Source organism: Agelaius phoeniceus, chromosome 16 (genome assembly GCF_051311805.1).
Source record: "Agelaius phoeniceus isolate bAgePho1 chromosome 16, bAgePho1.hap1, whole genome shotgun sequence".
Classification (NCBI taxonomy): domain Eukaryota; kingdom Metazoa; phylum Chordata; class Aves; order Passeriformes; family Icteridae; genus Agelaius; species Agelaius phoeniceus.
The window spans coordinates 563308-591099 of NC_135280.1; the positions used below are offsets into that span (position 1 = coordinate 563308).

At 51.5% G+C, this 27792-nt stretch overlaps 2 protein-coding genes across 4 annotated transcripts; both read right to left on the bottom strand.

The window, feature by feature from the left end:
* Positions 1-16271, bottom strand: COG7 (component of oligomeric golgi complex 7). 3 transcript variants are annotated; one of them, XM_054643429.2, is made up of 17 exons: positions 15978-16271; positions 15191-15339; positions 14604-14720; positions 14287-14455; positions 13195-13277; positions 12325-12447; positions 10814-11012; positions 8685-8812; positions 8171-8325; positions 6824-6940; positions 6260-6325; positions 5376-5562; positions 4312-4452; positions 3059-3142; positions 2625-2739; positions 1134-1277; positions 1-961 (listed from the first exon to the last, which is right to left on the bottom strand). In XM_054643429.2, the coding sequence occupies exons 1-17, from the start codon at positions 16141-16143 to the stop codon at positions 795-797; spliced, it is 2310 nt and encodes a 769-aa protein (XP_054499404.2). In that variant the 5' UTR covers positions 16144-16271; the 3' UTR covers positions 1-794. The 3 variants fall into 3 exon arrangements, with proteins under 3 accessions (XP_054499404.2, XP_054499407.2, XP_054499406.2); XM_054643432.2 differs by having other exon boundaries at positions 15191-15444; positions 15978-16241; XM_054643431.2 differs by having other exon boundaries at positions 806-961; positions 1134-1291.
* GGA2 (golgi associated, gamma adaptin ear containing, ARF binding protein 2) lies at positions 15978-27775 on the bottom strand. Its single transcript, XM_054643688.2, has 17 exons — positions 27653-27775; positions 27004-27088; positions 26142-26217; positions 25545-25643; positions 24523-24646; positions 23952-24055; positions 23423-23503; positions 22591-22728; positions 21827-21908; positions 21159-21278; positions 20743-20910; positions 20471-20526; positions 20032-20183; positions 19063-19229; positions 17989-18158; positions 17547-17657; positions 15978-16917 (listed from the first exon to the last, which is right to left on the bottom strand). Exons 1-17 carry the CDS (start codon positions 27684-27686, stop codon positions 16807-16809), a joined length of 1878 nt encoding a protein of 625 aa, XP_054499663.2. The 5' UTR covers positions 27687-27775; the 3' UTR covers positions 15978-16806.
* Positions 27776-27792: the final 17 nt, after the last annotated feature.

Sequence of the window (27792 nt, forward strand, 5' to 3'; positions counted from 1 at the left end):
CTGCAATGCCAGGGGCAGGGAGGACACAGCTAAGCCTCCAGGCCCCTCATGGCTGCAATGCCAGGGGCAGGAGGGCACAGCTAAGCCTCCAGGCCCCTCATGGCTGCGATGCCAGGGGCAGGGGGGCACAGCTGGCACCCAGGCCCCTCATGGCTGCAATGCCAGGGGCAGGGGGGCACAGCTAAGCCTCCAGGCCCCTCATGGCTGCAATGCCAGGGGCAGGGGGGCACAGCTGGCACCCCAGGCCCCTCATGGCTGCAATGCCAGGGGCAGGAGGGCACAGCTGGCACCCAGGCCCCTCATGGCTGCAATGCCAGGGGCAGGGGGGCACAGCTAAGCCTCCAGGCCCCTCATGGCTGCGATGCCAGGGGCAGGGAGGGCACAGCTGGCACCCAGGCCCCTCATGGCTGCGATGCCAGGGGCAGGAGGGCACAGCTAAGCCTCCAGGCCCCTCATGGCTGCGATGCCAGGGGCAGGAGGGCACAGCTGGCACCCCAGGCCCCTCATGGCTGCGATGCCAGGGGCAGGGAGGGCACAGCTGGCACCCCAGGCCCCTCATGGCCGCGATGCCAGGGGCAGGGGGGCACAGCTAAGCCTCCAGGCCCCTCATGGCTGCGATGCCAGGGGCAGGGAGGGCACAGCTAAGCCTCCAGGCCCCTCATGGCTGCAATGCCAGGGGCAGGGGGGCACAGCTAAGCCTCCAGGCCCCTCATGGCTGCGATGCCAGGGGCAGGGGGGCATAGCTAAGCCTCCAGGCCCCTCATGGCTGCAATGCCAGGGGCAGGGGGGCACAGCTAAGCCTCCAGGCCCCTCATGGCTGCAATGCCAGCGGCCATCCGGCGGGGCAGGCTCTTGGCAGCCTGGCGAAACTCCTCTGGCTTGGCCTTCAGCAGGGTCACAATGTTCTGCAGCGCCCGTGAGGGCTGCAGGCCCAGGGCATCCATCACGTTTATGAGATAATCTGCAAAATTAAGGAAAAATTGGTATTTAACTTGCGATAGACACTGTGAAATGAAAGCTATCCTGGTTGTTGGTGACAGAGGGAATCCTGTCACACAGAGCTCCCACCCAGGCAGGAGCCCTGCGTGGGGACAGAGCAGCAGCACATACGTGAGCTGTGCCCAGGAGCTCACCAATGTCCGTGGCCAGCTGCTTGGTGGAGTGAGGTGTGAGCTGTGGGATCTGCAGGATGACCTCGCAGTAGGTCTGCATGGTGGCCCTGGCGATGGAGCCCAGCCAGTAATCAGCCACGTTGTCCAGCTCGGGCAGCTCATCTCCTGCACACACAGTCCTGTTAGGCAGCACTCCTGAGCCCCTGCGCTTGCACAGCACACAGCCCTAACTGGTTAACAGCATCTGAACAGCTAACGAACCTAATTAACAACTGGTTAACAACATCTGAACAGCTAACGAACAGCTGGTTAACAACATCTGAACTGCTAATTAACCACTGGTTAACAGCATCTGAACTGCTAATGAACAGCTGGTTAACAACATCTGAACTGCTAATTAACCTAATTAACAACTGGTTAACAACATCTGAACAGCTAATGAACAACTGGTTAACAACATCTGAACAGCTAAGGAACAGCTGGTTAACAACATCTGAACAGCTAATGAACAGCTGGTTAACAACATCTGAACAGCTAATTAATAACTGGTTAACAACATCTGAACAGCTAATGAACAACTGGTTAACAACATCTGAACAGCTAAGGAACAGCTGGTTAACAACATCTGAACAGCTAATTAATAACTGGTTAACAACATCTGAACTGCTCCCTCCACAGGACACCCAGGTAGTCAGAGTTTATCAGCTGGTCCTGGGGTAATCTAAGCAGTCATGTACTCTCCCTGTGCTGCACACCACTGACATGTGGTGTACTCCCTGCATTACCCTCCAGGTAAGTCACTTCCAAAGGGCTGATGGGTGAGCAGCTGGGACAGGGCCCTGCCTGGCACCTCCTACAGGATCCTCTTCCAGGAGCAGTTTGCAAACCACAGACAAGGATTCACAAGAGGTTTTTTCCAGCCCTGAAGGCAGTCTGTGTTCATTAGTGTTTTGAAAATTATCAAGGCATTACAACATGTAAATGCTTCAAGGTGACATAATAGTAATGCAAAAGCCTGAACCAAAGAGTGTATTTGTGGAAGGTTCCAGAAAGACTGTAAATACCAAGCTCTATGCTTTCTTCACTATCTGTGGAAATAATAACACCATAAAGACACTAAGGCCAGCACACCAGGTACACTGCCAGCCTGCAGGGAAAGGCATTAGGTGGCTACTGCTGTTACCTGCAGCAGGATTAGTGACACAGCAGGCAGGGCCAGTCCCCTGCAGCAGGAACAGGAGCCACAACCCAACAGAACTCTTCAGACCCCAAACCTCCATTTTAATGAACATCAAACTCACACAGACCAAACCAAAGCTTCCAGTTTGAATGAAACAAAAACAAGCTTTACTCATTATAGAGGCTCCTCCTGGGTTTTACCAAAGATTCTTGGAAGAAACAGTGTGATAGGACAGAATCTCCAATGGTTTTGTCAGTGTACCACATCCCACCCATGTGATGCCAGGATGGGAAAGCTTTCCCCAGACACCCAAGCCTTTGGTCTCACCCTACCTTGCTCTGGGGGGTATGGCAGTTTTCCAGCATGTAATGCCAGTTCCAAAGCAGAATCCTCTTGAGTGACAAATGGCTCAAGGTGCAGAGGAAGAGACATAATGTATTGCCCAATCTAGAATAAAAACACCAAAAGCTGAGTCACTGAACAAATGCAAGGCAAGTCCTTTACACAGAAAAGGTCACCTGCAGTAAATACACCTGAAAGCAGAGAGCTGAGCCTGACAGCCACTCACTCACCTACAAATTGGCTCTCGTGCATCATTACACTTGGTACAAGAAACAGTTTTTCACAAGGTCAGAGAAGCAGCCACTGAAACACTCATGGTAAGAAAGACCTGTACCGAGAACTGCTACTCCAAGCAAATCTTTGCTCTCTGGAGTGTTCCCAGCAATTTGTTTTCTAGAGCACAAAGACAGATGAGTTCTCTTACATTGCTGATATATTCCAGAGGGGTCAGGCTGAAGTTTGGCAGGTCATCTGTCAGGGTCTCACCAAGGCCACCAGAACTCCAGCCCTGTAAGGCAGGACGTGCAGGATGAATCAATGACCTCCCAGAGCACGAAGCCTGTCAGCATTTTAGAAAGGGGTGACCCAACAACATGAACTGTGACTACCCAAGGGATTCTAGGAAGCAGAACACAGATGGTGGGAAAACTGCTCACCACGTTATCCCTCAGGCCCAAAACACCCACTCTTTTTCTGCCCAAATCCCTGTGGGAAACATGCTCACATGGGTCAGAAAAGCAACACCTCAAACAAACAGCGGAGCCTTCAAACACCTGTGCTGCAAAGGCTGTGGGTGAAGGAAGGGAAACTGTTCCACTGCCTGCAGCACCAGGGAGAACCATTCTGAGCAGGAGACAGCCCAGCAACACTGACCCAAGGGATCCCCAGCAACACTGACCCAAGGGATCCCCAGCAACACTGACCCAAGGGACCCCCAGCAACACTGACCCAAGGGACCCCCCCAACAACACTGACCCAAGGGATCCCCAGCAACACTGACCCAAGGGATCCCCAGCAACACTGACCCAAGGGATCCCCAGCAACACTGACCCAAGGGACACCCAGCAATAGACCCAAGGGATCCCCAGGAACACTGACCCAAGGGACAGCCCAGCAACACTGACCCAAGGGATCCCCCCCAGCAACACTGACCCAAGGGACACCCAGCAACACTGACCCAAGGGACAGCCCAGCAACACTGACCCAAGGGACACCCAGCAACACTGACCCAAGGGACCCCCCCAGCAACACTGACCCAAGGGATCCCCAGCAACACTGACCCAAGGGATCCCCAGCAACACTGACCCAAGGGACACCCAGCAACACTGACCCAAGGGACCCCCAGCAATAGACCCAAGGGAACACCAGCAACACTGACCCAAGGGATCCCCAGCAACACTGACCCAAGGGATCCCCAGCAACACTGACCCAAGGGACACCCAGGAACACTGACCCAAGGGACCCCCAGCAACACTGACCCAAGGGACACCCAGCAACACTGACCCAAGGGACAGCCCAGCAATAGACCCAAGGGATCCCCAGGAACACTGACCCAAGGGATCCCCAGCAACACTGACCCAAGGGATCCCCAGCAACACTGACCCAAGGGATCCCCCCAGCAACCCTGACCCAAGGGATCCCCAGGCAGCCCTGCCCTGGGCCCAGCCCCGTGCCCACCTCCATCCTGGGGAGCAGCAGCAGCTGCTGTTTGATGCGCAGGAACACCGAGTCGAAGGCCAGCTGGTGCGACAGTTGGTTCAGGCGCGCCAGCGCCGCTCGCGATGGCGCCAGCAGCGTGAGGTTACTGGTGCCCTTCTCCTGACACACACAGAGAAACAGTCACACACACCAGCCTGCAGTGCCACACAGGGCTGTGCTAACATACAGGGCTTTTATCAGCTCAGTGCACCAGAGCTTTCCTCTGTGATGGCACAGCCCGTTTCTTTGGGAATGACCTATTCCAACTCCCACTGCTCCCTGAACTGCAGGACAAGCAATCAGCATCACATTCCAGCCTCCTCAGGCTCTGACACATGCTGGTCATTGAGAAACTTACAGAGAAGGTGGCAAAACTGCCTTTTACTCAAGGGGCACAACTGATACCCTCCATGGAATTAAGTTCTACCTGAAGAGGACCTGTGGAACTGGACAGTTCAGTCAAGGTTTGAAGTCAGACACATGACACTGAAGGTGGAACCACAAAAGAAGAAATCAAAACATTTTGAGGAAATAAACTCATAACCTTGAATTCACTACTCCATGTGACCAATGGTGGCAAACAGAACTTAGATCCATGAGAAGATAACTAAAGCCATTCTACCCTGTTCACAGATCCATGCATGAATGATCCTGCAGAATTCTGTCTCAGACTGGACGGGGCAGCAGAGCCTAAGTGGCAGAGAAAGCCTCAGAAGGTGGTGTGTGGGCTCCAGAATTTGAGATGGCTCCAACACAACCTTCCCAATGCTCAGTGTGATAAAATCTCCCTCACCTGAGCTGATAAGGGCTTGTTCACAAAACAGAGCCAGGATCTGGGGAGAGATGGAATGAGTCCAGACTCCCTGGGTTTGGACATTTCATCCCTCTGTGTTATCAGTGTCTCTGCAGAACACAGCCCATGGAAAGGCTGCAGCCCAGCATGAAAAGTCACTAGACTGGAGGGGGAATCCAGGTGTCATCTACCCAATATGGGCACAAGAACACACTGTAATAGAGGCAGGCTCTCCAGGCACCAGGGCTACCTTCAGAGTGTAAAGTGTTTCCATAAGGCTGGCATACTCGGATGGATTCTCCTTTGAGAGATAATTGTATTCCTGCCAGGGATTTTTTATGGAGCTCTTCTTTTCTGCAGAACTGGTGTCCTGCAAGCCAGAAAAACTGCAAGGGCTGTAGGAGTCTGAGAGATACTTCCCAGCAGTTGACAAAATCCTGAAAACAAGTACACAAAGTTACCAGCAGAATCCTCTGGACTCAGCAGTCCTGTCCTCATGCTGGCCCAGGGACCAGCACCACCCTTGAGCGACTTCCAGGGAGAGCAATCACTGACAGAGACCTGCAGCCAGTCCTCTCATCCAGTGTGCAGCTCACCAGCTGCAGAATGCTGGGAGAACAGGGGGGTTTGTGTTCTGGGAGGGCAGAGGGGCCCCACTGAGCACTGCAGGCTGGGCTCTTCTCCAGTCACACCGAGCACTTCAAGGAACCACAGCCTGGGCAGTGCACTGCTTACAACAAGGAGCAGCAAAACCCACGTGCTGCCTGTGCCTACACTCCTCAGGTTACAGGGAACCCATCAGGTAAGGCACACCCACACATTGCAGCACGTGATTCACGCCCCATGTCACAAGGATCTTGCCAACTTGATCTGGTGGAAAATTCCTCCCTCACCCCCATCTGGCAGCCCAGTGGTGCCCAGCCAGGAATCCAAGGAAAAGATTCTTGGGACTGCCTCAGGAACATGACTGGGCAGAACAGTCTATGCCCCATCTCTGACATGTCAAAGCATGGGGAAGGGGAATCAGTGGTGCCTTTCCCTCCATGGTCTCTGCAACCAAAGCACCTTGGAGTTTGTTTTCTTTCAACTTGGTTTCTACATTGGCAGCTCTGAATTAAGGTCACCAGTGCCCACCTGTTGGCCAGCTGCTGCTCAAAGTCTCCACACTGATGAAGGAGTTCACCACAAATAGAAATTATCCTGGGAAAGAACAAGACAAAAACACACTGTGAGATTTGAGGCAGACCCCCCTCAGAGATCCATCTCAGCCCCATGTCAAGTAATTATGAAAAGCCATAACCAAACCACAGCCCACACACCAGTCAAGAGTCAGTCTGGTGGTTAACTCTGCATCCATTTGATAACACTGAATTTTTTTGCCCAATGGCCTCATCCATATGCTACTTCTTGTCATTGTGGGAAGGCCAGTTCAGTGTCACTGGGAAGAATTCTAAGAGCTGCTAATATTATAAGTGACATGAGATCAGCCTTGCTCCAGGCAGGGTGGGGAGCCCCACAGCCCTCCCTGTGCCAGGAGCAACCTGAAACCCATGACTGACACTGGTGCTCCCAGCAGCACAGCGAGCTCAGCCCTGTGTTCTGCACCGAGAACTTGTGTAAACTGACCCCGAGTAGTTCCCTTTCAGCTCTGATACAAAAATCAGCCCTGAGCCAGACAAACAAACCCACACCCTTTACCGGACAGAGTTTTGGAAGGCAGTCCAGTCCTCCTGGAACGGGGAATCTGCCAGGACATCGTCCAGTTTACATTTCTTTCGTATGGACTGCAGTGTGTTCGTGAAGTCAGATGTGTACCTGCAGTGAGAAAAGCAGCAGGGAGAAGCACCAGCATAAGGGAACAGGCTGGAGAGCAGCACAAAGACAGGTCCTGTGATCTGTTCAGTCAGTCCTCTGCAAGGCCCAGAAAGAACCAGAAAAGAGCCAGAAACACTAAAAGGAGTACAGAAGAGACACTCTGGCTCCACTCCAAACAGGTGGAAGTGAAGAACTGATCGGCCACAGCCCACTCCAGCCCAGACCAGAAGACAAGGAGCACAAAAGATGCTGTGTGGCTGCCTCAGTTTTGCTGCCTATGGATTACCAGGAGCTCTCCCTGCCCGTGAGAAGGAAGGAGTAAGATATTTTAGTTACCACTACATTGGCCATCTCCTAGGAAAGACCAGGAAAACTTTATACAGCTCCTGCTACTCCAACATCACTTGGCTCTTACTCCAGGAACATGGTGACAACAATCTCATGAATTTGTTTTCTCAGCTACTCCCCAGATGAGAACACGGATAAAGAGAAGAACATTTTGTTTTCCACCCACCCCCATTTTCTTTTTAATAATGCCCATAAGCCGGAGGCAGGTACATTGCTCTCTAATAGCCTATAAAGAAGATGAGATCAGAGACTTGTGCTTTCCTCTTTCCCCTTCCCAAAGGGCAGCAATACCTGATTCATACCTTGTGAGCAGCTCTTTAAGCATCGTGAAGGAATAAGGAGTAAATCAGTATCGAAATAGGAAAGTGATACTTTAAAACAAGAACTAAGAGTGAACCTCATTCTGTGGGGTATCTCAGACTTACAGGCAGATCCTGAATGTGAGGTCACTTGTCCCAGTAACTGTGTATTCACAGAATCAATATGGTTGGAGAAGACCTCCAAGATGAACAAGTTCAACCTCCAGACTTATTTCCCCGCTGAGATCTACTTTCATCAGCCTAATTTGCCTTATTTTGTTTTGGGAAACTTTTTCTCCTTCAAAAGTATTTATTAAAAATGAAAACTCTCCCCATCTAGAATTGGAAACAGCTGGCAAGCCTTTGATTTAGCCATAAAAATCTTCCATTTTTCCTCTAGAAAACAGCCTGTGCTCAAATGAAGCAGCAAGGGGGATATTGATGACTCATGGTACAGTCAGAGACACTTTCTGCTCTCAGCCATTTTCCATAAACTACCAAGTCCTTGGCCACAAACTGCAAGCTCAGGATGAATGGAGCAGTAGCTAAAGGATGAATGGAGCAGTAGCTAAAGGCAGCTTACTTGGAGAAGAGGGCCTTGAGGGCCTTGAGCAGCCCACACACCCCCAGGCCGTCCGTGAGCTTGAGGCAGCTGTCGATGGCTCCGGCCGCCAGCGTGAACAGTTTGCTGACAGAGTGGCTCAGCTCCTGCACACAATCAATCACCTCCCAATGCTCCTAAAAAACGACAAGAACAACAAAGCTGAGCCTGGCTGTCCTTCCAGGCAATAGAGAAAACACACCTTGTGTAACACAGTGCTCTCTGGTATCCTCCTTCCCTGTGAAACTCCCAAGGCAGAACCACGCTGGGGCTCCCACCCTCCTGCCCACGGACTGTAGCAACAGCCAGGCTGCCAAACCCTGCGCTCCCCAGGCCCTCAAGGAAAAACAGCTCTGCAACAGCAGAATCTTCTGCAAATGAAAGGAAATATAACCAAAAAGGAGAGGGGCAAAGACAGCAGTAACTGTGACAAGGACCCCAGTGTTTAGGGGAAGCTTCAGCCTCTCCCAGGACAGCAAAGGCTGGTACAAATTACCAAGGGCACTGCACTGATCTGGATGAGGAGATTCTCTTCTTCCAGGTCTCCATACTCAAGCTGATAGGGCTTGTAGGGAGCATACACCACTTCCACGAGCTCCATCACTTTCACCAGGTTCTGCTCCTCTACAAAGAATCACATGTTTAGTCTACAAAGAGATGAATATGCTACTAAAAGTCTCATTTCAAGCTACTAAAGCATGCTGCCTGCACAGGCTTGGAATGCTGCCCAACAGCTTCAATCTCAACTACACAGATTGGGGTTTTTTATTTTTTTAGAAACAAGATTATTATCTCTACCTGCTTCCTAAAACCAAGATGTTCTACCTCAACAAGTGTCTCAAGAAAATTAGCACTCACTGACCCAAAACAGCCTGGGTGACAAAAATCTATCAAACATTCCAACCTACAGCAGAAGAATTGAAACCATCTGAGAAGTGAAACACATTACTCCCACGGCGTCAAACAGGGGCAATCCTCATTTATCAGAAAGCCTAGTTCACACTTAAAATAATTGACACTAATTCAATTCATTCAGCACTACTGTGCCAGTGCTCATCACCCAGAGCTGAACATGAAGCACAAACTCAGCCTCTCCGTGCCATGCCTGAGCAGGGAGCTGCCAGCCCAAACACAAAGCAGGGCTGAATGATTATTGCCCAAATCAGAACTGGACACCAGCTGCTCTCACAAAGCTCTGCCAAACTCCAACCTGCAGCAGACCAAATTTACTTTGAATCCTGGCCATCAGAAAAGACTTTCACACCCTGAGGACAGGAAAGCAATGGAGCAGTCTGTCCACAGCCAGCACTGCCTCTGTGCTGGGACACTTTAGAGACCAGACTGAACAGTATCCCAAGCACAGTCTGACCTCACAGCAGATCCTGCCTGCAACAGGAGACTGGACCAGATCATCTCCCCAGGTCCCTTCCAAACTGAATTATCCTGTGAATCACAGCTGAGCCCTCCCCTCACACACACACACACGCAGGAACTGGTTTGAGTCTCCTCAGCTGAGTCACCTGGCCTTTCCATTCTTGAGATATTTCTTTTCTCAAATGTCCTACCCCACACTAAAAGAGACAGAAATAGAGGTCTTGGGTGTTTATTTAAACACACTCAGACAACAGTAGTCTTCCTATTCCATCATCTTCTACAATCTGGCATTATTTTTCCAAGTCCTTTTTACTAATTTCTATAATGAACCACAAATTAAATAAGAAAATGACTGATGTGTATGCAACTAGCCTGACAACAGACACAGTCACACTCCCTGACATTGCCCAGCAATCATAATTTACAGGATCAAGAAAGAATCTGGGTTTAAACAGCTCAAGACAATGTTATGAGGAACCAAACACAGGAAGCACAGCATCAGAAATGCTCCCTTAGCCTTAATTTTGGATTTTCCCACAGCCAGTCCTTGAAGCAGCCCCACCAAATTCATAAGGGTCTATAAATAGCCAACGGCTCCAGTCAGGCGTAAACTTGTGCAAACAGCACCTCACTGCTGTGTGGTTTGCAGGAATCACTCAGCAATCATGACCAAAAGGACAAATGTCCCAGGGAGGGGAAACCACAGATTTGGAAACAAACACTGAAGATGCTGCTGGAAAAAAAACCCTACCAACAGCTCAGAAAAAACACTGGGCATTGTCACCTGATTAAACCCTAAGCCAGCAGCATCAGAAAAACTACAAAAACAAATACAAGCATCCAATGGATGCAGCCTTCAAGCAGGTTTTCTCTTGTTTAGTGAGATGTGATAACTCCAGGAAACTCCTCAACTTTTCTGCCTTGTCATCTCTCACAATGGGTCTCGCTGCCTCCCTGGAGACATTTCCTTGTCTGGGAGACAGAAGAAACAGTAAATCTTGTAAAGGAGAATGCTAAATGCTATTTACCCTGCAGAGCCAGCTCAGGACAGGGCAACTTCAGGAAACTCAGTGTTGTGTCAACAGCTCAGGTGTAAGATACACACACAACCACAAAGGTGCAAGTGCCGTGGAACTGGGCACTGCTTAAGAGAGATAATCCCCCCCTCCACCTAAAACTAAACAAAATCCCACAATGGGACTTCACAAAGGGGACAGCACAGAATGGCAGAAGGCAGAGCCAGAGCCTTACTGAGGTTTGGCAGCATGGCTACCTCCAGCCCCTTGGCAAAGTGGACGGTGGCATCGTGGAGCTCCAGCAGCTGGGCCAGCTTGGTGTCCTGGCCCGTCCTCTCCATGGCAGTGCTGAGACACACGGGGATGGAAGGCACCAGAGCTCCCAGGGTTTGAATCAACAGCACAGTCACGACTTCATGCGGGTTCTTGAAAACCTGTGGCAGCAGAACAGCTACTGGCAAAAGCACATTACCTGAAAGGACACACAGCAGAGAGAGCAGCAGGCAGCTGCCAAACCTGGAACACCCCACAAGGGGCAAGAGCCCAGAGGTGTCAGCTCAGGCTGCAAGGGCCATGCTGACCTACACACTGACAGGCCTGACTGCAAGCCTAGGGCAGTACATGGAGTACAGCCACCAAGAAACTAGAATACAGGCACGGGTCAAAACCTGAATTCAGAACACAGGCACTACGGTGATTCTAAAAACACCTGGCAGAAGAGAGCATTTGAAACAGAGCACTCAAGTTTACACAGGTGTGTTGGGAAACAACATGAATCAGTAAAATATGAAGAAATAGGACTATATCAGCCAAATTACTGGTCAGATAGGCAGAAGTCAGTAGTGGAAAGGCTAGAAAGTCTGTAATCAGCTGAGAATCAGCCACTCCACTAGCATAAAACTTTTTACAGCCTTCATTGTGACTTTTTCATCAGCTATTCTGCTCATTTGCTTTGAAAGCTGGGTTTACCACCAGAAAGGTCCCAGAGTTTTTCAGAAAGCAGAAGCAACACAGGAGATTGAGTGACATGAGCTGTGCCCCGTTTCTCACAATCCCCAGTTCAAAGAGTATCTGCTAAAATGTAACCTGACATCTGACCTGTAAGTCACATCGAATCATTAGGCAGAAAAAATACATTTAAGGAAACACTGGGCTCCTCTGCAGCACAGGCCTTGCACTGACACTGGCTTTGTCACATGAAGATAAGAATCTCTTACCCTTCATGGATGAAAAACTCTTCAACAATATGAACTTATTTCTTCATTTCACCAAAGGACAAAAACTTTTTTTGATCCTACATTATTCTTGGCAGGGAAAACAAGCACACAGACTCCAAGGGGTGACAGCAGAAGCCCCCAGATATCTTAGAGCAACATGCATCAGTCCAGCATGACCTTGAGGGCTTCCTCCAGGCCAAGTGATAAAGCAATTCAGGCATTTCAAATGTCTTGCAACAGAAGACATTTACAACACCAACAAATTAGTTTTAACTTAAGATACAGATGAAAGTGATAGAGCAGCTTTAATGTCAATAACACGGCAACCTTGCTGCTGGTGGAACAGCAGAGCTCAAATCCTGTCTGCAAGGGTGGACCAGGAGCAGTAAGAGGGCTGCAAATCCCAACCTGCAGCAGGCAGGCCCAGAGTGTAACTCAGGGTGAGCAGCCAGGAGCTCCTCAAGGCTGTGTGGGAATGCAGAGGGTGCCCAGCCCTGTCCCACCCCAGCAGCAGAGCCTGGCACTGCACCTGTGCTGCCCACTGGAGCTGGGTGTGCCAGGTGCCCAGGAGGGTGTCGTACAGCTCGGTCAGCTGGCGATCCAAGCTCAAGTCACTCTGGCAAAGCTCCTGCCACACGGCCACCAGCTGCACCTGATGGGGAACAGAACCACCTGAGAAGAAAACCAACAGGCCACAGGTCCTGCTTTTGTTTGCCAAACCCAGCACTCCCCATGCACAGCACTTCTGCCAAAACATGAGGCTCCCCCTTGTGCCCCTCTCCCCTTTCAGTATAACATATAATTCAGCACCACAGCAGGAAAAGACTTTCAGCTTCTTAGTGATTCAAAGATTTAATTAACATTGGTATTTTACTCATAAAATGAGATTGCAACTGATACCCCCACATAATAGTTGAAATACTTGGCAAGCCCCAGCCTTGAACTTAATCCTCAAAAGTCACAGTCATGTGAGAAATTTGAAGCTCAGGTTATGGCTACAGAACTGTCTGGAATTCCAACTTTTAATCTTACCTGAAAAGAGTTTACAGAAGTCAGCAGCTGGCAAGTTGCAGTAATAAAGTTACTGCTGACATGGCCACATCCACAGCAAAGCAAAGCAAAACCATGAGGCACAGAGAAATCAAGCAGAACACACACAGCCTGTGTGTGCTGCAGGAAGGGACAAGGCCCCGAATGGAGAATTACTCCTGCAACACGGGGAGTAACCCAGGCTGGTCAGAGCCAGCAAGAGAAGGCACAGAAGGAAATTCAGAGAGAACAGGTGCCATCCCCAGCACAGCACAGCCGAGATCCGTGGGGCAGCAGCTCCCTCTGCAGTCAGAGCCCAGCAAGAAGTCACTGCTATTCCCCCACGATAAAGTGTTCCCAGAACACTTACCTTGTGACACTTGTAATAATAAGCAAGGAGCTGGGGCATCCGGTCGATTTCAGTGAAGACTTTAACAAACATTTTTGCCTGATCTAAACAAAACAAAGTAACAGGCATCAGGATCAGCTTCAAAGCTGAGGGGAGACATCAGTCTGAGCAAAAACTCCTAAGGGAGCAGGCACAATGGTCTACACAGAAAGAGACAATCTACATTTGCTTATCTTCTCAAACAGGAGCAGAACTGCCTGAAACCCACCCTCAAAAAAGATCAGACAGCAGACAAGGAATGAATTTAACTTCCTAACCAGCACATTGTGCTAACACATCCAATATTAAAGCCAGATCATTTCCTAGAAGGAAATAATTATCTTATAAAAACAAGCCAGCACTTACAAACCTACAGCATACCTGACAAAGGCCTCAGCTTTGCTTTCACCTGTCCTCAAAATGACACCTGTGCCTCAGACTGACTCATGGCACAGCTGCTCCTGCACACAGCTTAGAAACACAGGTTCCTCAAAAGTCTGGTTTGTACCCCATAGCCCCAGATCCCTGCAGGACCTTGAGGTGCACAGAGATGAGTGTCAACAACCAGAACGACTGACATCTTAAACAGAGATGAGTGTCAACAACCAGAACAATGACTTTTCAGAAGCACTGACAGCAGCACAGGGAAAGAACAGCACAAAGAAGTGTCCAAAAAGACCAATTTTCTAAGGAGAATTTGCAAAGCTGCTTTTACAAAGTAGTAGGAAGTCAGAACGCTTCCAAACAAATTTCCTTCCTGATTACACCAATAACACCATGACAACAGAAAGCCAAGGCCCTTCTGCTTATTTGAGCAGTACATCCACGTGGCCCATAAAATCCTGTAACCTTCTTGTTTCCTGCAGTGGCCACAGGTACCCCAAACCACAGGAAAATCAAAGCAGCACTGGCCTGCAGGCAGCTGCAGAGCCCAAAACATTCCAGGGCACCTGCTCCACCAGGAGAAGCTCAGGAGCCAGTGCCAGGAGCCTTCAGGACACCAACTCTCCACCCAAACTGTTTTAAAGACAACAATCTCAGTGCTGAGAGTAAATGCCAGCAGGAGCTACTGACCTACAGACTGGGAGTTAAAAGCAGCCACAATCTGGGGGCTGGCCATGGCCTCCAGGCGGTTCTTCAGCGCCTCCAGGTGCACACACTTCTCCGAGTAATCCGGCGTGTCCACCAGCATGGCCAGGCTGCTCTGCATGCTCGTCAGCTTGGCTGAGATCAGGGACACGTCCTGCCAGCAGGAAAGGCAGCCTGTTACCAGGGCAACCTCCGACAGCATCAGCATCAAGGACATGCTTCACAGCCGCCTCAAAACCAGACTGCTAAACACAGCTCCCTGAAAAGCTGGAGGCACAAATACCAAATAATTCAGTGTTTACCTGTGTTTTAAGAGTCTCTTCAATATCTGCACTTAGTGTGCTCCATTTGTCTGCTTCCTGAAGCGACTCGGCAGCCAGCTGCATCCTGGACTTCACCCGGTCAATCTCTACCAGCACCTGAGGAAAAAACAACACCATGTTCCCCCTGGATAAAAAAATGGCTCTCAGGTGCTTGGGAGTTATCTTCTGCTTAAATTTTAAAAACAAAAAGGTGTGAAATGATTATATTACTACAAGAAGATAGAATGGTTTGAAGGAGCTAGAGAGATGTAAAATCATCTTTCAAAGTCAAATAACAGGTTAGTTTGAATTCTGGTCTTGTTCTTTTAGTATCCATTTGGCCTGAAAATGCTCTGCACCCCAGGCAGAAACCAGAGTCCCCAGGCAGGTACCAGCAGCTCTGAACAGACACCTGAGCAGCTATTCCTCAGGACATGCAGACTGCACAGCTCTGTGTCACACCCACCTCACCATTACTGATGTTCAAAGAAGTGATTTTGCCAATTGAAGTTCACAAGATTATTTCACATGAGCAACTCCGTAACTTTTAGAATTTCACAAGCTGCAGACAAGCACTAAGAACTGACCTGCATGGACTGAGCTGTGTCCTCTTCAAACTTCTTTATATCCTCTTTAACAAGGATCATCTGCTCCTTCAGGAACGTTGCCTCCTGTTTCAAGACTTCCACTTCCCGGAGGACTCTGGGCATGTTCTGGAGAGCCTGATGGCTTGTTTCTGCAGGAACACAGAGCAGCCAGTGTGGAGGGGTGGCAGCCCTTGCAGGAACAGGTAGTTTTTCAATAATCTTATCTAATCTTTAGCACTTGAAAAAACCTAATGCTAAAAAACAAAGCAAAACATCAAACAACAAATCTCCAGCTGTATCTTTAAACTTGAAATATGTATTTTATCATGGCATCATTTGGGTTTAAAAAAGCCCTCTGAGACCATCAAGTCCAACTGTTCCCAATAGTCCAGTCCCGTTGCCCCAGCACTGCCAAGACCACCACTAACTCATGTCCCCAAGTGCCACATGCACACGGCTTTTTAACCTTCCAGGGACTCCAACACTGCCCTGGGCAGCCAGTGCCAGGGCTGGGCAACCCTTTTGGAGAAGACATTTACGCTGTTATCCCATCTAGCGCAGCGCTGGCAGCAGCTGCCGTTTCCCAGCATTTAACGCAGGTGTGTTGGTGAACAGCTGCGAGACCCGAGACGGGTGCGAGGATCCTCGGTCCGGGCGAGGCCGGGATCGCCACCGCGGCCTGCGGCGGCCGGCACAGCTCTGCCCGAGTGCCCCGGGAGGATGCAGGGGTGGGGACCCGCAGGAGCGGAACGGGGCCCGCCGAGCCCAGCCCGAGCCCTGCCCGCACCTTCCACGGCGTTGTTGACCTCCTGGATGAAGAGCTGCAGCTTCATCACCAGCGTGGCGGCGTGCGCGTCCACCTTGCCCGGGGCCTCCTGCTGCACGGCGCGGAACGCCGCGTTCACCCAGCCCTTCACCTCGAACTCGTCCGACAGGAACCGCGAGAAATCCATCGCGGGGCACCGGGGGACAGCCGGGACACCGGGGGGACAGCCGGGGGGACAGCCGGGGACAGCCCCGGCGGCTGCGGCCCGGCCCCGCCGCGCACCCGGAAACGCGGGGCGGTCCTGGGGCGGGCCCGGGGCGGTGCTCGGGGCGGGCCCGGGGCTGTGTCCGGCCGCGAGCCCAGCCCCGCTGGCCGTGCCCAGGCCGATCGCTCCGGCGGCCCCGGCAGGGCCCAGTCGCGTCCCCCGGCCCTGTGCCCGGCTCTGCTCCCTCGCAGCGCTGCCGGTACCGGGCCCACCGCCCCCGGCTCCGGGGAACCCGGGCCGGGGTGTCCCTGTGTCCCTGGAACAGGCTGGCACGGGGGCTGCATGCTGGTGTGATTCACTGTGTTTGTTTTTTAATTCACAAGTAAAGGGGAGGTGGCCCAGAAGCTGCAGGAAGGTGTGCGTGGCAGGAGCACGGAGGCGCTCTCCAGCCGGCTCCTGTGGAGCAGGCTCAGCTACAGCGACCGGCTGCGGCAGAAGCCGCCAGCCCACACTCCTCCTCCTGCGGGCACAACGAGCAGGAAGGAGCGGCAGATCCCCAAAACGTGCCCTCACGGGGCATTGCTGCTCCCCAGTCACTCTCCGTCTGGGCTAAGGCCACACGGCAGTGTCCAAGCCGGCTGGACTTCAGCTCCTGCCCCAGAGCTCTGCTTCTGGGAAGCCAGTCACCTCTCCCACCTCGCAGACGGGCTGCAGGCCCTGCGTGAACGCCAGCCTGTACCTCAGGCGGAGGGGATCCTGCGAGAGAAGGGAGGAGAGGGGCACACCATGATTATAAACTCCCAGACGCCTTCACCCCTCGTGGCCTCGCTGCAGTGAGCCACCTCTGACAGGGGAAACACCAGCCTTGCAGAAGCTCTGCACAGAAGGAGACCCTGGATAGGGTAACCTAAGGATATACCTATCCTAACCTGGACAGGTAACCCTAAGATAGACAAGAGCAACTGGAAGAGCAACATAACTGTGCATTCCAGCCATGGGCATGTTGGCAATCCAGGCCTGCCCAGCCTACTCAGAGACAGAGTTCCTTACACTGATCTTGGGTCTCATAACTATCCACCAGTGCAAAAGATCTGCCACCCAGCACTTGTGCCTTGGGTGTCCCTGTGTTCCATCAGCTGCCAACACCTGCACCATGAGTGCCTGCAGCTGTGTCTGTGTTCAGATCCTCCAGAACTGTGCAGGTCCCTGCAGCAACTGCCCACACAGTCCTTCAGACTGTAGCTCTGGAAAGCTGTTTGAGCAAAAAATCATCTTCCCAGCACAGTTCAGGCTGCTCTGTCTCTCCACTACACCTCCCCATGATTAGGAGTGTCCCCATTTTTCACACACACAGCCAGGGGGTGCCCAGTGCCCAGCAGCAGCACCTTGTGTGGGTTGGAGAGCAGCAGCACCTGGGACAGCACTGCGGGCGCCAGGAGAGGGCTGAAGGCTGGCAGCTCAGAACCAGAGGCTGGTTGTAATTTTATCTGCATGGTCTGAAAGAGAAAACAAAAGAAACGCTTTTTAGTCCATGCTGGGGAAGGGCTGTGAGCCTCACTGAGCCATGGGGCTGGTCAAAGATACATCAGCTAGACTCTTCATTCAGTGAAAAGCACAGCCTGCAACTAAAGGCAGATATTCCCAAACAGCCAGTTCTGCCCATGGACACACACAGTGAAACAGGCACCACTGTACAACAGGACCTCCGTGCAGAGCCCGGGAGCCACACAATTTCCCATGAGCAAGGCAAATGCTCAGCAAGAAATGGTGAACCTTCCTCTCAGGACATTTCTGAGCCTCTCTGCTACTTTGTCCCAGGTTTCTCACCTTTGGGACTGCAGCCTGGAACACTATGTCCTTAATGGGGTGTGCTGAGGTGCTCAGCATGGACAGAACCATCACCAGCACGTCTGGGTGCCCAGGAGCTGGGTCTCTGGAGAAGTGGAGCATGACCTTGAAACCATTCCTGTCATACACAGTGAGTGGAGAGATGGTGCCTGCCAGAGACAAATTGAGAACCAGAATCAAAGCCTGGATTCCTCTCCCATTTGAGGGCGAACAGGAAAGATGGGATAAGGAATAGCAAAAAGAAAATGCAGACAAACTTTTACTTCCTTTGGCAAACTCACAGACCAAGTGGCACACAGCCCCTGATTTACATCTGCCTCCAAGGCAGAGACAGGAATCTCTGCCTTTGGGATTTAGCAGCTCAGGCTTCACCAGTCCTTGAGAGAAGTCAGGTGTGGATCCAACAGAGATATGGTGGGAAAAGTAAAGTGCATTTCTGAGTGCACACAAGACTGGGCTCCTTACCATGCACTTCACACCTGACTGTCACCATCCTGCCCTTCCAAAATCTGCTAAGGGCTTCATTTGAGACTGAAGGCAGATCAGGATGTCTGTGCACCTGTCCTCTTCCAGCAGCAGTGAGAGCCAAGGCTCTGTGGCCCCAGGCTGAGACCCCAGGGTGACATTCCCAGGAAATGCTCTGGGTTGAGCTGCAGAGCTGGGCCATACAGTGTGAAACCAAAAAGCAGAGGTGGAATGAAAAGCTTCTTGCTTTAGGAAGTGGGGCAACTCCCACTCAAAAGTGTCTTTTAGGACTTTTAGTGGAACAACTGTTCTAAGCTTGACTGAAGGTGTGGAGGAGAGGGTTTAGAAGCACATTACAAAGATCAGCCAGGGCAGAAAACTCCAGAGCAATGAGTAGGGAGGACAAGGACATTCTCATGCTATGATCCCTAGCACCTGCTCAAATTCTCAGGTACATTAAGCCCATCACAGAACAATCATTTCTGGTCTCCAGCAACCCACACAGCATGAAGCTACTTTGGCTTCCTGTCCTGCAAAACTCATGGAAGAGCTCTAGTAAGCAGAGCTGGGGCACAGAATTGCACTTACTCGGAGTAACTGAAATTAAAGGCACAAAAAGGTTTTCTAGAGAAGCATCATTGGAAGCTGGGTGCACAGAGGCAGCAGGCTTCAGATCATAGCCTGGGCTGAATGGAGGATCTGCCACTGAGTTATTTGAAAGATGTGGAAAGGGCAATTTCATTGGTGATAAATCCCTGGAAAGAAAAGCATGCAGAAAGCTTGTATTAAGTGGGGATACTACAGGGAATGTACTGTCTTCTGCTGTGTCTGTCTCTATTCCCAATCCCTCATCCCCTTTAGGTATAAAGAAACTACAGACTTACACTCTGAGTCCCTGAGGAATTCAAAAACACTATCATCTATGGAAGATCTTGCTGTTTCAAAATTCATTAAGGCAGATTTTGGTTCTGTTACTACAGTAAAACTTAGGTTTAGGGCTTTGGAAGTCTGCCATCCCTGAGCACAGCTTCTCTGGAGCCCTAGTCAGGCAGATCAAAGTAAATTCCTGCTCAAAGACATCACGGGAAGCTGAAAATCTTCAGTAAAGTTTCTTGTAATATGGCAGACTGTATAAGCATACTGTAATAGTCTCCTGCTCTGAAGATCTGTGGAGATTAATTTGATTTGTGAATGGTTCCAAGCTTCCACTGACTGTCTGGGAACTCCCTTGTCACAGTCTGGAAAAGGCTGAGGAAAGTGCTTTTTGAGTGACAGGTTTTTATAAAAAGACCTGACCATAAAGTTTTTGTTCTTTTAGCTGAACATCACCTTGTTATCAATCAATGGGATTTGTCTCCCCAAATTTCTGACCCTTGGAAGGTCCTGGTGTGCAGTTAACTGCAATTAACCAGTGCATAACTGCAGGAAAGAGCCAATATGTGCATGGATCACCTGCCATCACTAACCAGAGGTAGCTGAAAGGTTTTCCTAAATCTCCCTGCTGTAAAAGAAATCCTCAGCCCCAAAATCTGACTCTATTATGAAGAGTTTACTTACAAAGAGAATGCCTTGGTCCTGGATGGTGGAGAGAGCTGTTCCTCCAGGCTCTGGAATTCACTCTTCCCTGCACAGCTGTCTTCCCAGCCCTGCTGTGGTGCCAGGCTTTGAACAGCACTTACACCTTCCCCAAAGCCATTGTGTACAGCAGGCTGGAAAATAAGGCTCTTCAGGTTCATGCTGTATAATATCAGCAACAATAAACCTGTTGCACTGAAAATAACTGTTTATCAAATACCACTACCTAAAGCAGAAATATATATGAGTCATTGTGTTACAAACTGCACCTGAGAGACTGAGTGAGAGCACAAGGATTCCAGTTTCCCTTCAGAATAGAGTGCTACACTGGAAGGGCTGCCAGGGAAAGGCAGAGCAGGAATCATCTCTGATTTTTGTCCTTTATATCTTATGGACAGCAGAGTATCTGAGCATCACTCACCTCTGCTAGGCCAAAATCAGGGGGTGGTTCCTGTGTGACAGGGGAGTTGCTGAGACCTAAGAAAGACACCAAATGCCACAGATAATTTACAGAAAACAGGGCTTTCCACAGGTGCTTCCTTTGCTGTCTAAAGGAGACACTGCAGCCCTGAAAACTTCCATCTGGAAGGCTCCACTTTCTCTTGGGACTGACTCTGAAGCCAAAGCTGTCCCCTCTTGACTGAAGAGCACAAACCCCAGTAAGGAGGGTGGCACTGAAGTGCACCTACAGACCTAAGGAGTGCAGCTGCTCCTCGAGCAGGCAGCTGGAGGTGGTGCTGCCGTGTCGGGGGGCTGAGCCTGTGTCTGCAGGGGGCTCAGGGGGGGTCAGGGCCGTGGCCTCCAGCTCGGAGAAGTCGATCAGGGTGTAGCTCCTCGTGCGCCGCGGGGCTGCTGGGCACGCTGGGGAACACAGGCACAGTTAGCCAGGAGCCCGGGGAGGGACGGCACAGCCATGGCACAGCTGTGCCCCAAAGCTGAAGAGCTTGGGGACTATTTTCTGTCAACTACAGGCAAGAGAAAATGATGGTTACAGAATATTTTTCGTGTGTTACAGCACTTTGTCCAGGTTTGTTCTCTGAGGAGCACTTCCCTCCCAACCCCTGCTCCCACCTGGCATGCAGGGCAGAGCTGCTGTGGAGGCTTCTCACCTGGTGCACGGGCAGAGCTGGCAGCTGAACCTGCTCCATCCCCGTCCTCCTGGCTGGCCACAACCTGCCTGTACTGCCCCAGAGCCCATGAGAGCTTGTCATTGGCCTGCAGGACCTCAGCTGGGAAACCAGAGCAGACACAAAAGACTCATCTTCCAGGGAAGGGTCAGGTCAGTTCCACAGCACCCCCAAAATGCTCCTGAGGAAGGGACAGTGCAGCTCAGGAGCAAGGGCCAGCAGAGCAGGCTGCCCTCAGCTCCTCACTCACCTTTCATTCCGTTTTGCACACACAGCTGCTGATTCCAGGCCTCTCTCTCATTTATCCATATCCCTTTGAAATCTTATCCCATCTCTAAAGCATTTCTAATTCCTGCCATCTCTTCTGCACTTTCTTTTCAGTTCTCTGAACATCAGAACTCAAAAAAACCTCAGAAAACCACCTCATCTGAAGAATCAGATTCCCTGTTTAACCCCGGGCTCCAAGTAAAAATTAACAGCTTCCTCAGAGATGAGCAGGAGGAGACCACATGGCGCTTCCCTGGGCATGGTTTCACGGTGAGAGTGGGGAGCTTTGCCCACAGGGTGCCAAGCAGCCAGCATTCCCCTCCCAGGGCAGGGCACAGCCCTGTGCCAGCGCCAAGGAGCACAAGGACAGTGCTGGCTCTTACCCAGAGCCTCCTCGTCAGGCACTGCCTCGCTGGCCAGGCGGAAGAGCAGCGGCCGGAGCCTCTCGCAGCGCTGGAGCAGAGCCTGGGGAGACATTGCACCCACACCCCTGAACAGAGCCTGGGGGAGACATGGCACTGCTGAACACCCACACCCCACACCTGTCTGTGCACCCCCAAACAGAGCCTGGGGGGAGACATGGCACTGACATTGCACTGCTGAGCACCCACACCCCTGAACAGAGCCTGGGGGGAGACACTGCACTGCTGAACACCCACACCCCTGAACAGAGCCTGGGGAGACACTGCACTGCTGAGCACCCACACCCCTGAACAGAGCCTGGGGGAGACACTGCACTGCTGAACACCCACACCCCTGAACAGAGCCTGGGGAGACACTGCACTGCTGAGCACCCACACCCCTGAACAGAGCCTGGGGGAGACACTGCACTGCTGAACACCCACACCCCACACCTGTCTGTGCACCCCCAAACAGAGCCTGGGGGAGACATTGCACTGGCATTGCACTGCTGAGCACCCACACCCCTGAACAGAGCCTGGGGAGACATTGCACTGACATTGCACTGCTGAGCACCCACACCCCTGAACAGAGCCTGGGGAGAGATTGCACTGCTGAGCACCCACACCCCTGAACAGAGCCTGGGGGGAGACATTGCACTGCTGAGCACCCACACCCCACACCTCTGTCTGTGCCACCCCCTGCAAGGGATGCTCCCTCTAGGAGAGGGAGGAAAAGGAGCATTCACCTGCAGGCTCTCCTGGTCAGCTGGGGATAATTCACCTCTCCTGTAGCTCTCCAGGAACTCATCCATACGTTTGACATTCTCAGAAACCTCATTGATGGTGTTCACTCTTCGGGACACCTGAGCTGACTTTTCTTGTTCCTGTGACAAAAAATGAAAAAAAGCTAGATTGTGACTTGGCTGGAGCACTCAGGGTCACACCTATTAATATTTTATTGCAGGTAGAGAAGGCACAAAGCAGCACAGGTGAGAACAACCCCCCAGCTGCCCCATCAGGGCACCCTGGCTGTGTGCTGTGGAATATGGAATACATCTCACCACAGGCACGAGTGTGGCTTCAGAATTTGAGCTGGGAGTTGGTGGCTTCTGCCACACAGAACGACACACTCGGAACAACCACGGGGCTTTGTTAAACCAAACCTCCTCTGTGAGCAGAGAAGTGGGATGCTCCTTCAGATGGAACATGTAAACAGGCCAGACATGCACACACACTGCATGCAGGAAAGAGGCAGTTCTGTACAGCAGTGACTTCTTTCCATCTGGGAACTGAGTTTATTTGTGGAAATTTCCAACCACTACTGCTGTACTGCTGCCAAGGTCCCACTGACAGGGAAGTGCCCTGCTCTATGCACATTCACAAATTCCCTTTCCTGGCAATGGCACATTTTAGGGAAACAAACCAAAACGATCCCATGCTGTAACCTCAGAATAATTTGGAAGGCCTGAACATGGTCCCTTCTCTGGGGCTGCAGGACAGAGGTTTCCTGTCCCATGGAATGGCCAGGGTCCCTCCCAGGCTCCCAGGTTCTAGAGAGGCCCCTCGGGGAGCTCCCACCTCCTTGACGGCGCTCTGGATCAGGCGGTTGGCGGCCCGCAGGTCCTCGGGGTGGCGGCTCCTCAGGAGCCTGGCCAGGAGCTGTGGGGACACGGGTGGGGCAGCAGTGAGAGCAGCAGCAGCAGCCCCCGGGCACGGTGCACACATGGCAGCCACAGCAGAGCAGCCCCATCATCCCGGAGACACGCCAGGTCCTGTCCCATAGCCCAGTCCAGGTTACACCGCTCCCGCATACCCTGGCTGGTCAGCATTAGGGACTCTGCCTCTGCAGAATTCTGTAAGACCTGGAGAAGCCCTCCCTCCTTGGGGAGATTTCATGGAAACTGATGTTCTTCTGTAAAAAAGTTTCACTTTTTTCTAAGGCAATATTTCTGACAAAGTTTCAGAGAGTTCTCTAGCTGTTGCACTGCAGGAGGGATCAGCATTATTCTGAGATTGTCTGAAACAGCAGAAGCTCCCAAAATATTACTGAGCCTCTTTTCTCATCAGGACAAAACAGAGGGTGGGGCATGAAGACTCTGAGGTTTACCTTGGACTTCTCTTCATCTGTGTCAAAAATAGAATTCTGAGGTCTTGGAGAAGGAGGAGGTAAAATTTTGTCTTCTGGCAGTTTGGGATCTTCTTTTACAATCCCTGGAACAGGTAACAGTAGTTGTTCAGCGATGCCCAAGCTGCTGAAACCTCGATGCTCAACAGTGCCTGAGGTTTTGCACAGATTTCCAGATTAAAATACCACGGAGGACTACTAAATATAATGGAGTGGATGGAAAAATCCATCCTGGGATCCCTCTGAACTCATCTCTCATAACCCTGGGAGATATTCCAGGGCAAAGATCACTTCTGAGCCTGTCCTGTGCTTTTTCCCTGCCCACAGTGTGAGCAGGGGCCTCCAGACTGGCTCAGGAAGGCTGTTCTTTGGAAAATCCCTTTAAACAGTTCCATGCATCCTTCAGAACCCAGCCAGCCTCGGACCTTTGGCCCTTTTCCTTCCACACAGCATGTTAGGAAAAAGCTGAGTCACAAGCTGAGGGGGGCAGATATCTGTGGGGAAACCAGGGGCTCGGGAGGCTAAAAAGGAAACTGAAATAACAGAACTGAACCTTGTTTCTTCAGCATCTGATAAGCATCCTGAATTTTGACTTCCTGAGGAAACCAGACTGTCCAACTGAATATCACTTCTGTGACCCTTGACTTGACTTTTTCTGAAGACCAAATTCCATAGTACTGAAAACAAGACAGTAAAGAAAGACAAAAAGCTCAAACACAAAGAATTGGTGCCAGATCTGGCACAGGGACCCAGCCCCAAGGTATTTTTGTGCAGACACCAAGGATAAAATGGATTCCTGTGAGTTTATTCACAGTGCTGACAATGTGTATCCTGGGGTTAGGAAACACAACAACTGCTATGGAGTGTATGAGAATCGCACATATATTCTACAACAGTCAAAATTAAACCACTTTGAACTTCTCTGATCAGTTATTGACTCCAAAACCCAAAGCAGGTTATTTTAGTGAAAACATTCTGTGCTTGACTTTAAACACTCCCCTTAACTGCTGCAATACAGTCATAGCACCGGCCTCAGCCAGCTCCTGACACAGGAAAACCGAACAAAACCAGAAACAAACATTATTGTCTCTTATCAGCATCTGGGTGCTTTCTCCAATTTCTCTCATTATTGCCTATGACCACTCCTTTAACTATAAAAACACAAACCTCCCCAAGGCCAGGCATTTCAAACTGATTAAATGATAGCTGTCCTCTCAGAGCAGTAAACAGAATTGTCTTCAGTGATATGTGCTTCAGAGTCTGCGGCCTCACTGAAATTCTGTTATCAAGCCTGAGACTGAGACAAGGAGTTTTGTTCTTGAGTTGAGCATTTCTTTGAAATCAGCTTTTTGCAGCTCTGCCCTCGGGCTGATGCAATGGAAAATGAAACGTGCCCCAGTGGTAAATGTGTGCAGGAGCCACCAGAAAGGGAAATTGATGGTGTGATGCTCAGAGGGCATCTCAGGCAGGCCCAGCCCACCCCCAGGAAGAGGAGCACGGCCAGAAGATCCCACTGCCTCCAATAAAGCAGAGTGCATTCCTTATCCCAAACACCCTGTAACCACCATCACCTACCTTTGGGGAAAGCACTTTAATCAGCTCGTTCAGAAACCTGAATTTTGCCATTTCACTGTGAAATCTGTCACCACAGTTGTTCACACAAGTCTCCAGCACCTGCAGAAAACAAAATGTTACCAACAGGAACTGAAAACACAAGGCTTGGGGAGCTTTCAAAAATTTTGTCATTATATTACTAAATCTAAGAACTTTCTGCCACTGCAGTCACCAACACAAGAAACTGAGAAAGCCAGGCAGCAAGAATATGTTTTATTCCTTCATCCAGCTTTCCTAGGCAGCACATTTAAGGCCACCTGCTCTGTTCTACCCATCAGTAACAACTTTTGAGCTATTGCCTCAGTGGTGGGACACAGCTCACACAGCCAGAGCTGCAGACCAACAAAACACCTCAGCAGAGCAGCGTGGGGAGCAACAGAAGCAGTCACTGCCTCCACTGTGCCCTGGTTCCTGTATTCCTTGTGCAAGGGAAAGTTAAATGGAGAGGCATCCAAGAGAGAGAAAGACATGGACATCTGAGAGCTATCCTGTCTGCTCTGCTTTCCACCTGCCAACTCTTTCCCAGTGACTGCTTTGTGTGTGGATGGAAGTACTCACTGTGAGGGCATGCAGAGCTTCTCCCTCCTGAGGGGACTGGATTTTGTGTGCCAGCAGCCTCAGAGCAAACCACGGGCTGGGGAAGAGCAAAGCAAGTCAGACCATGCACGAGTTCCCAGGAAAAGCAAATGCTGCTGGGCTCACAGCAGGACAGACCCCCTTCCCCAGGCACAGCGCTGGCAGGGACACTGCACACACACGGGGTGAGCTGGTGACCCCAGCGCTGCCTCCCAGCCCTGCCCAGGGGCTGCCCTTTGGGAGGGAGCAGAGGCACAGGCCGGGAGTGTCCCTGGGCAGGCCCCACCAGAGCTGGCTCTGCAGCTGCAGGAGCCCCAGTGACAGCCAGGGCAGCCTGTGCTGGGTGCCAGGCCAGAGCTCTGAACTCGGTCTGCTCCAAACACAGAAATGATCACTAAGGTTTGACTGCTTATTAGCTTAATTAGTCCCTGCTATTCCCACAGAGCCCAGACTGTCAGCTGGAAGGTGAGGAAACCTCAGCAGAGGTTCTCCACCCCTCTGGAAGGAAAAGCTGAGGCTGAGCTGCCTTGGGGCTCCCCTGCAGAACCCCACAGCAGGAATCCTTGGCCAGGCTCCTAAGGGCATGGCCAGCAGGACCTGCTGCCCCGTGGGCTCCAGCATTGACGCCAGAGCCCATTCCCTGACATCACCCTCCACCACACTGGCACACACCTATTTCCAACTCGCATTTCCAACTCATTTCTGCTCCCAGGAGGGGCAGAACCCAGCGAGCCCCCTCAGCTCCCCACACCACAGCCCCAGCCCCTGCTCCTGCAGATCCACAAGGGGAGCTCAGAGCCAGACACAGCCCGGGTGAGCACAAAGAGCTCTGTGTCTGCCTTACCCCTCCGTGTCAGCGTTCACCTGCTCGCAGAACCGCTGGATGCATTCCCAGTTTTCCTCGGAGACACTCGGGTCAGTGGCCTCATCTTACAGAGGGAGAAAAACAAGGGAGGAAGAAGTAAACTCCAGGCTCAGTGTGAGCCCAGAGCAGGAAGCAGCTCAGACCTCGCTGGTGCCGCTGCTCCAGAGCTTTCTGTAGCAGAAAGGGCAGATCCAGGACGAGCAGGAAACAGCTGTTACTAAAGTCTGCCTAAAAATATAGTCCCAAGCACACACTTGAAGTCAATCACAGCCTGACAACAGCAGATGTTGCTTTTAGCAGGAGAAACTTAAAAACCATTTACAGGCAGCTCTCCCAGGACCACTACAAAACCTGTGCTGGAACTCGGGCAGTTTACACATTAGCACAGCTAAATTCAGGAAAAAAAAGTCTTTTTTGGCTCTACCACTCCCCAGTCTGTCACTGAGCCAGCTTTGGGGGCAGGAGAGATGGGGAAGAAGCCAGATACAGCAAGCCAGCACCCACATCATTCTACCAGGGTTCCATGGGACAGCAGCCCCTTCCCCAGGGAGGTGAAGCTGCTGCAGTGCCCACCCAGGCTGGAGGAGGCAGCAGAGCCAGCCTGGCCCCCAGCCCCAGCCCCACTCACTGAGCCAGCGCTCCAGCTGCCCGCTGCCAGCCATGGCTCCGTCCCTGTGCCGGGCAGGAAGCGGCTCCGGGCGGCCGAGGGCAGCCCACGTGAGGCTGCTGGGGTGGAGGGGCTCGTGTGGCTGCTGTGGAAGCGCTCGT

What these genes read in the sequence shown, in the direction of transcription:
- GGA2 (XM_054643688.2), bottom strand. Translation starts at nt 27,686, where the DNA reads ATGGCTGGCAGCGGGCAGCTGGAGCGCTGGCTCA. An exon ending in TTAAAGTGCTTTCCCCAAAG is followed by an intron (nt 24,647 to 25,544) that starts GTAGGTGATGGT and finishes TCTTGTTTTCAG; the next exon opens with TACTATGGAATTTGGTCTTC. An exon ending in TTTAATTTCAGTTACTCCGA is followed by an intron (nt 18,159 to 19,062) that starts GTAAGTGCAATT and finishes TGTCTCTGGCAG; the next exon opens with GCACCATCTCTCCACTCACT.
- COG7 (XM_054643429.2), bottom strand. Translation starts at nt 16,143, where the DNA reads ATGGATTTCTCGCGGTTCCTGTCGGACGAGTTCGAGGTGAAGGGCTGG. An exon ending in GGTCAACAACGCCGTGGAAG is followed by an intron (nt 15,340 to 15,977) that starts GTGCGGGCAGGG and finishes GTGTTCCTGCAG; the next exon opens with AAACAAGCCATCAGGCTCTC. An exon ending in ACACAGCTCAGTCCATGCAG is followed by an intron (nt 14,721 to 15,190) that starts GTCAGTTCTTAG and finishes TTTTTTCCTCAG; the next exon opens with GTGCTGGTAGAGATTGACCG.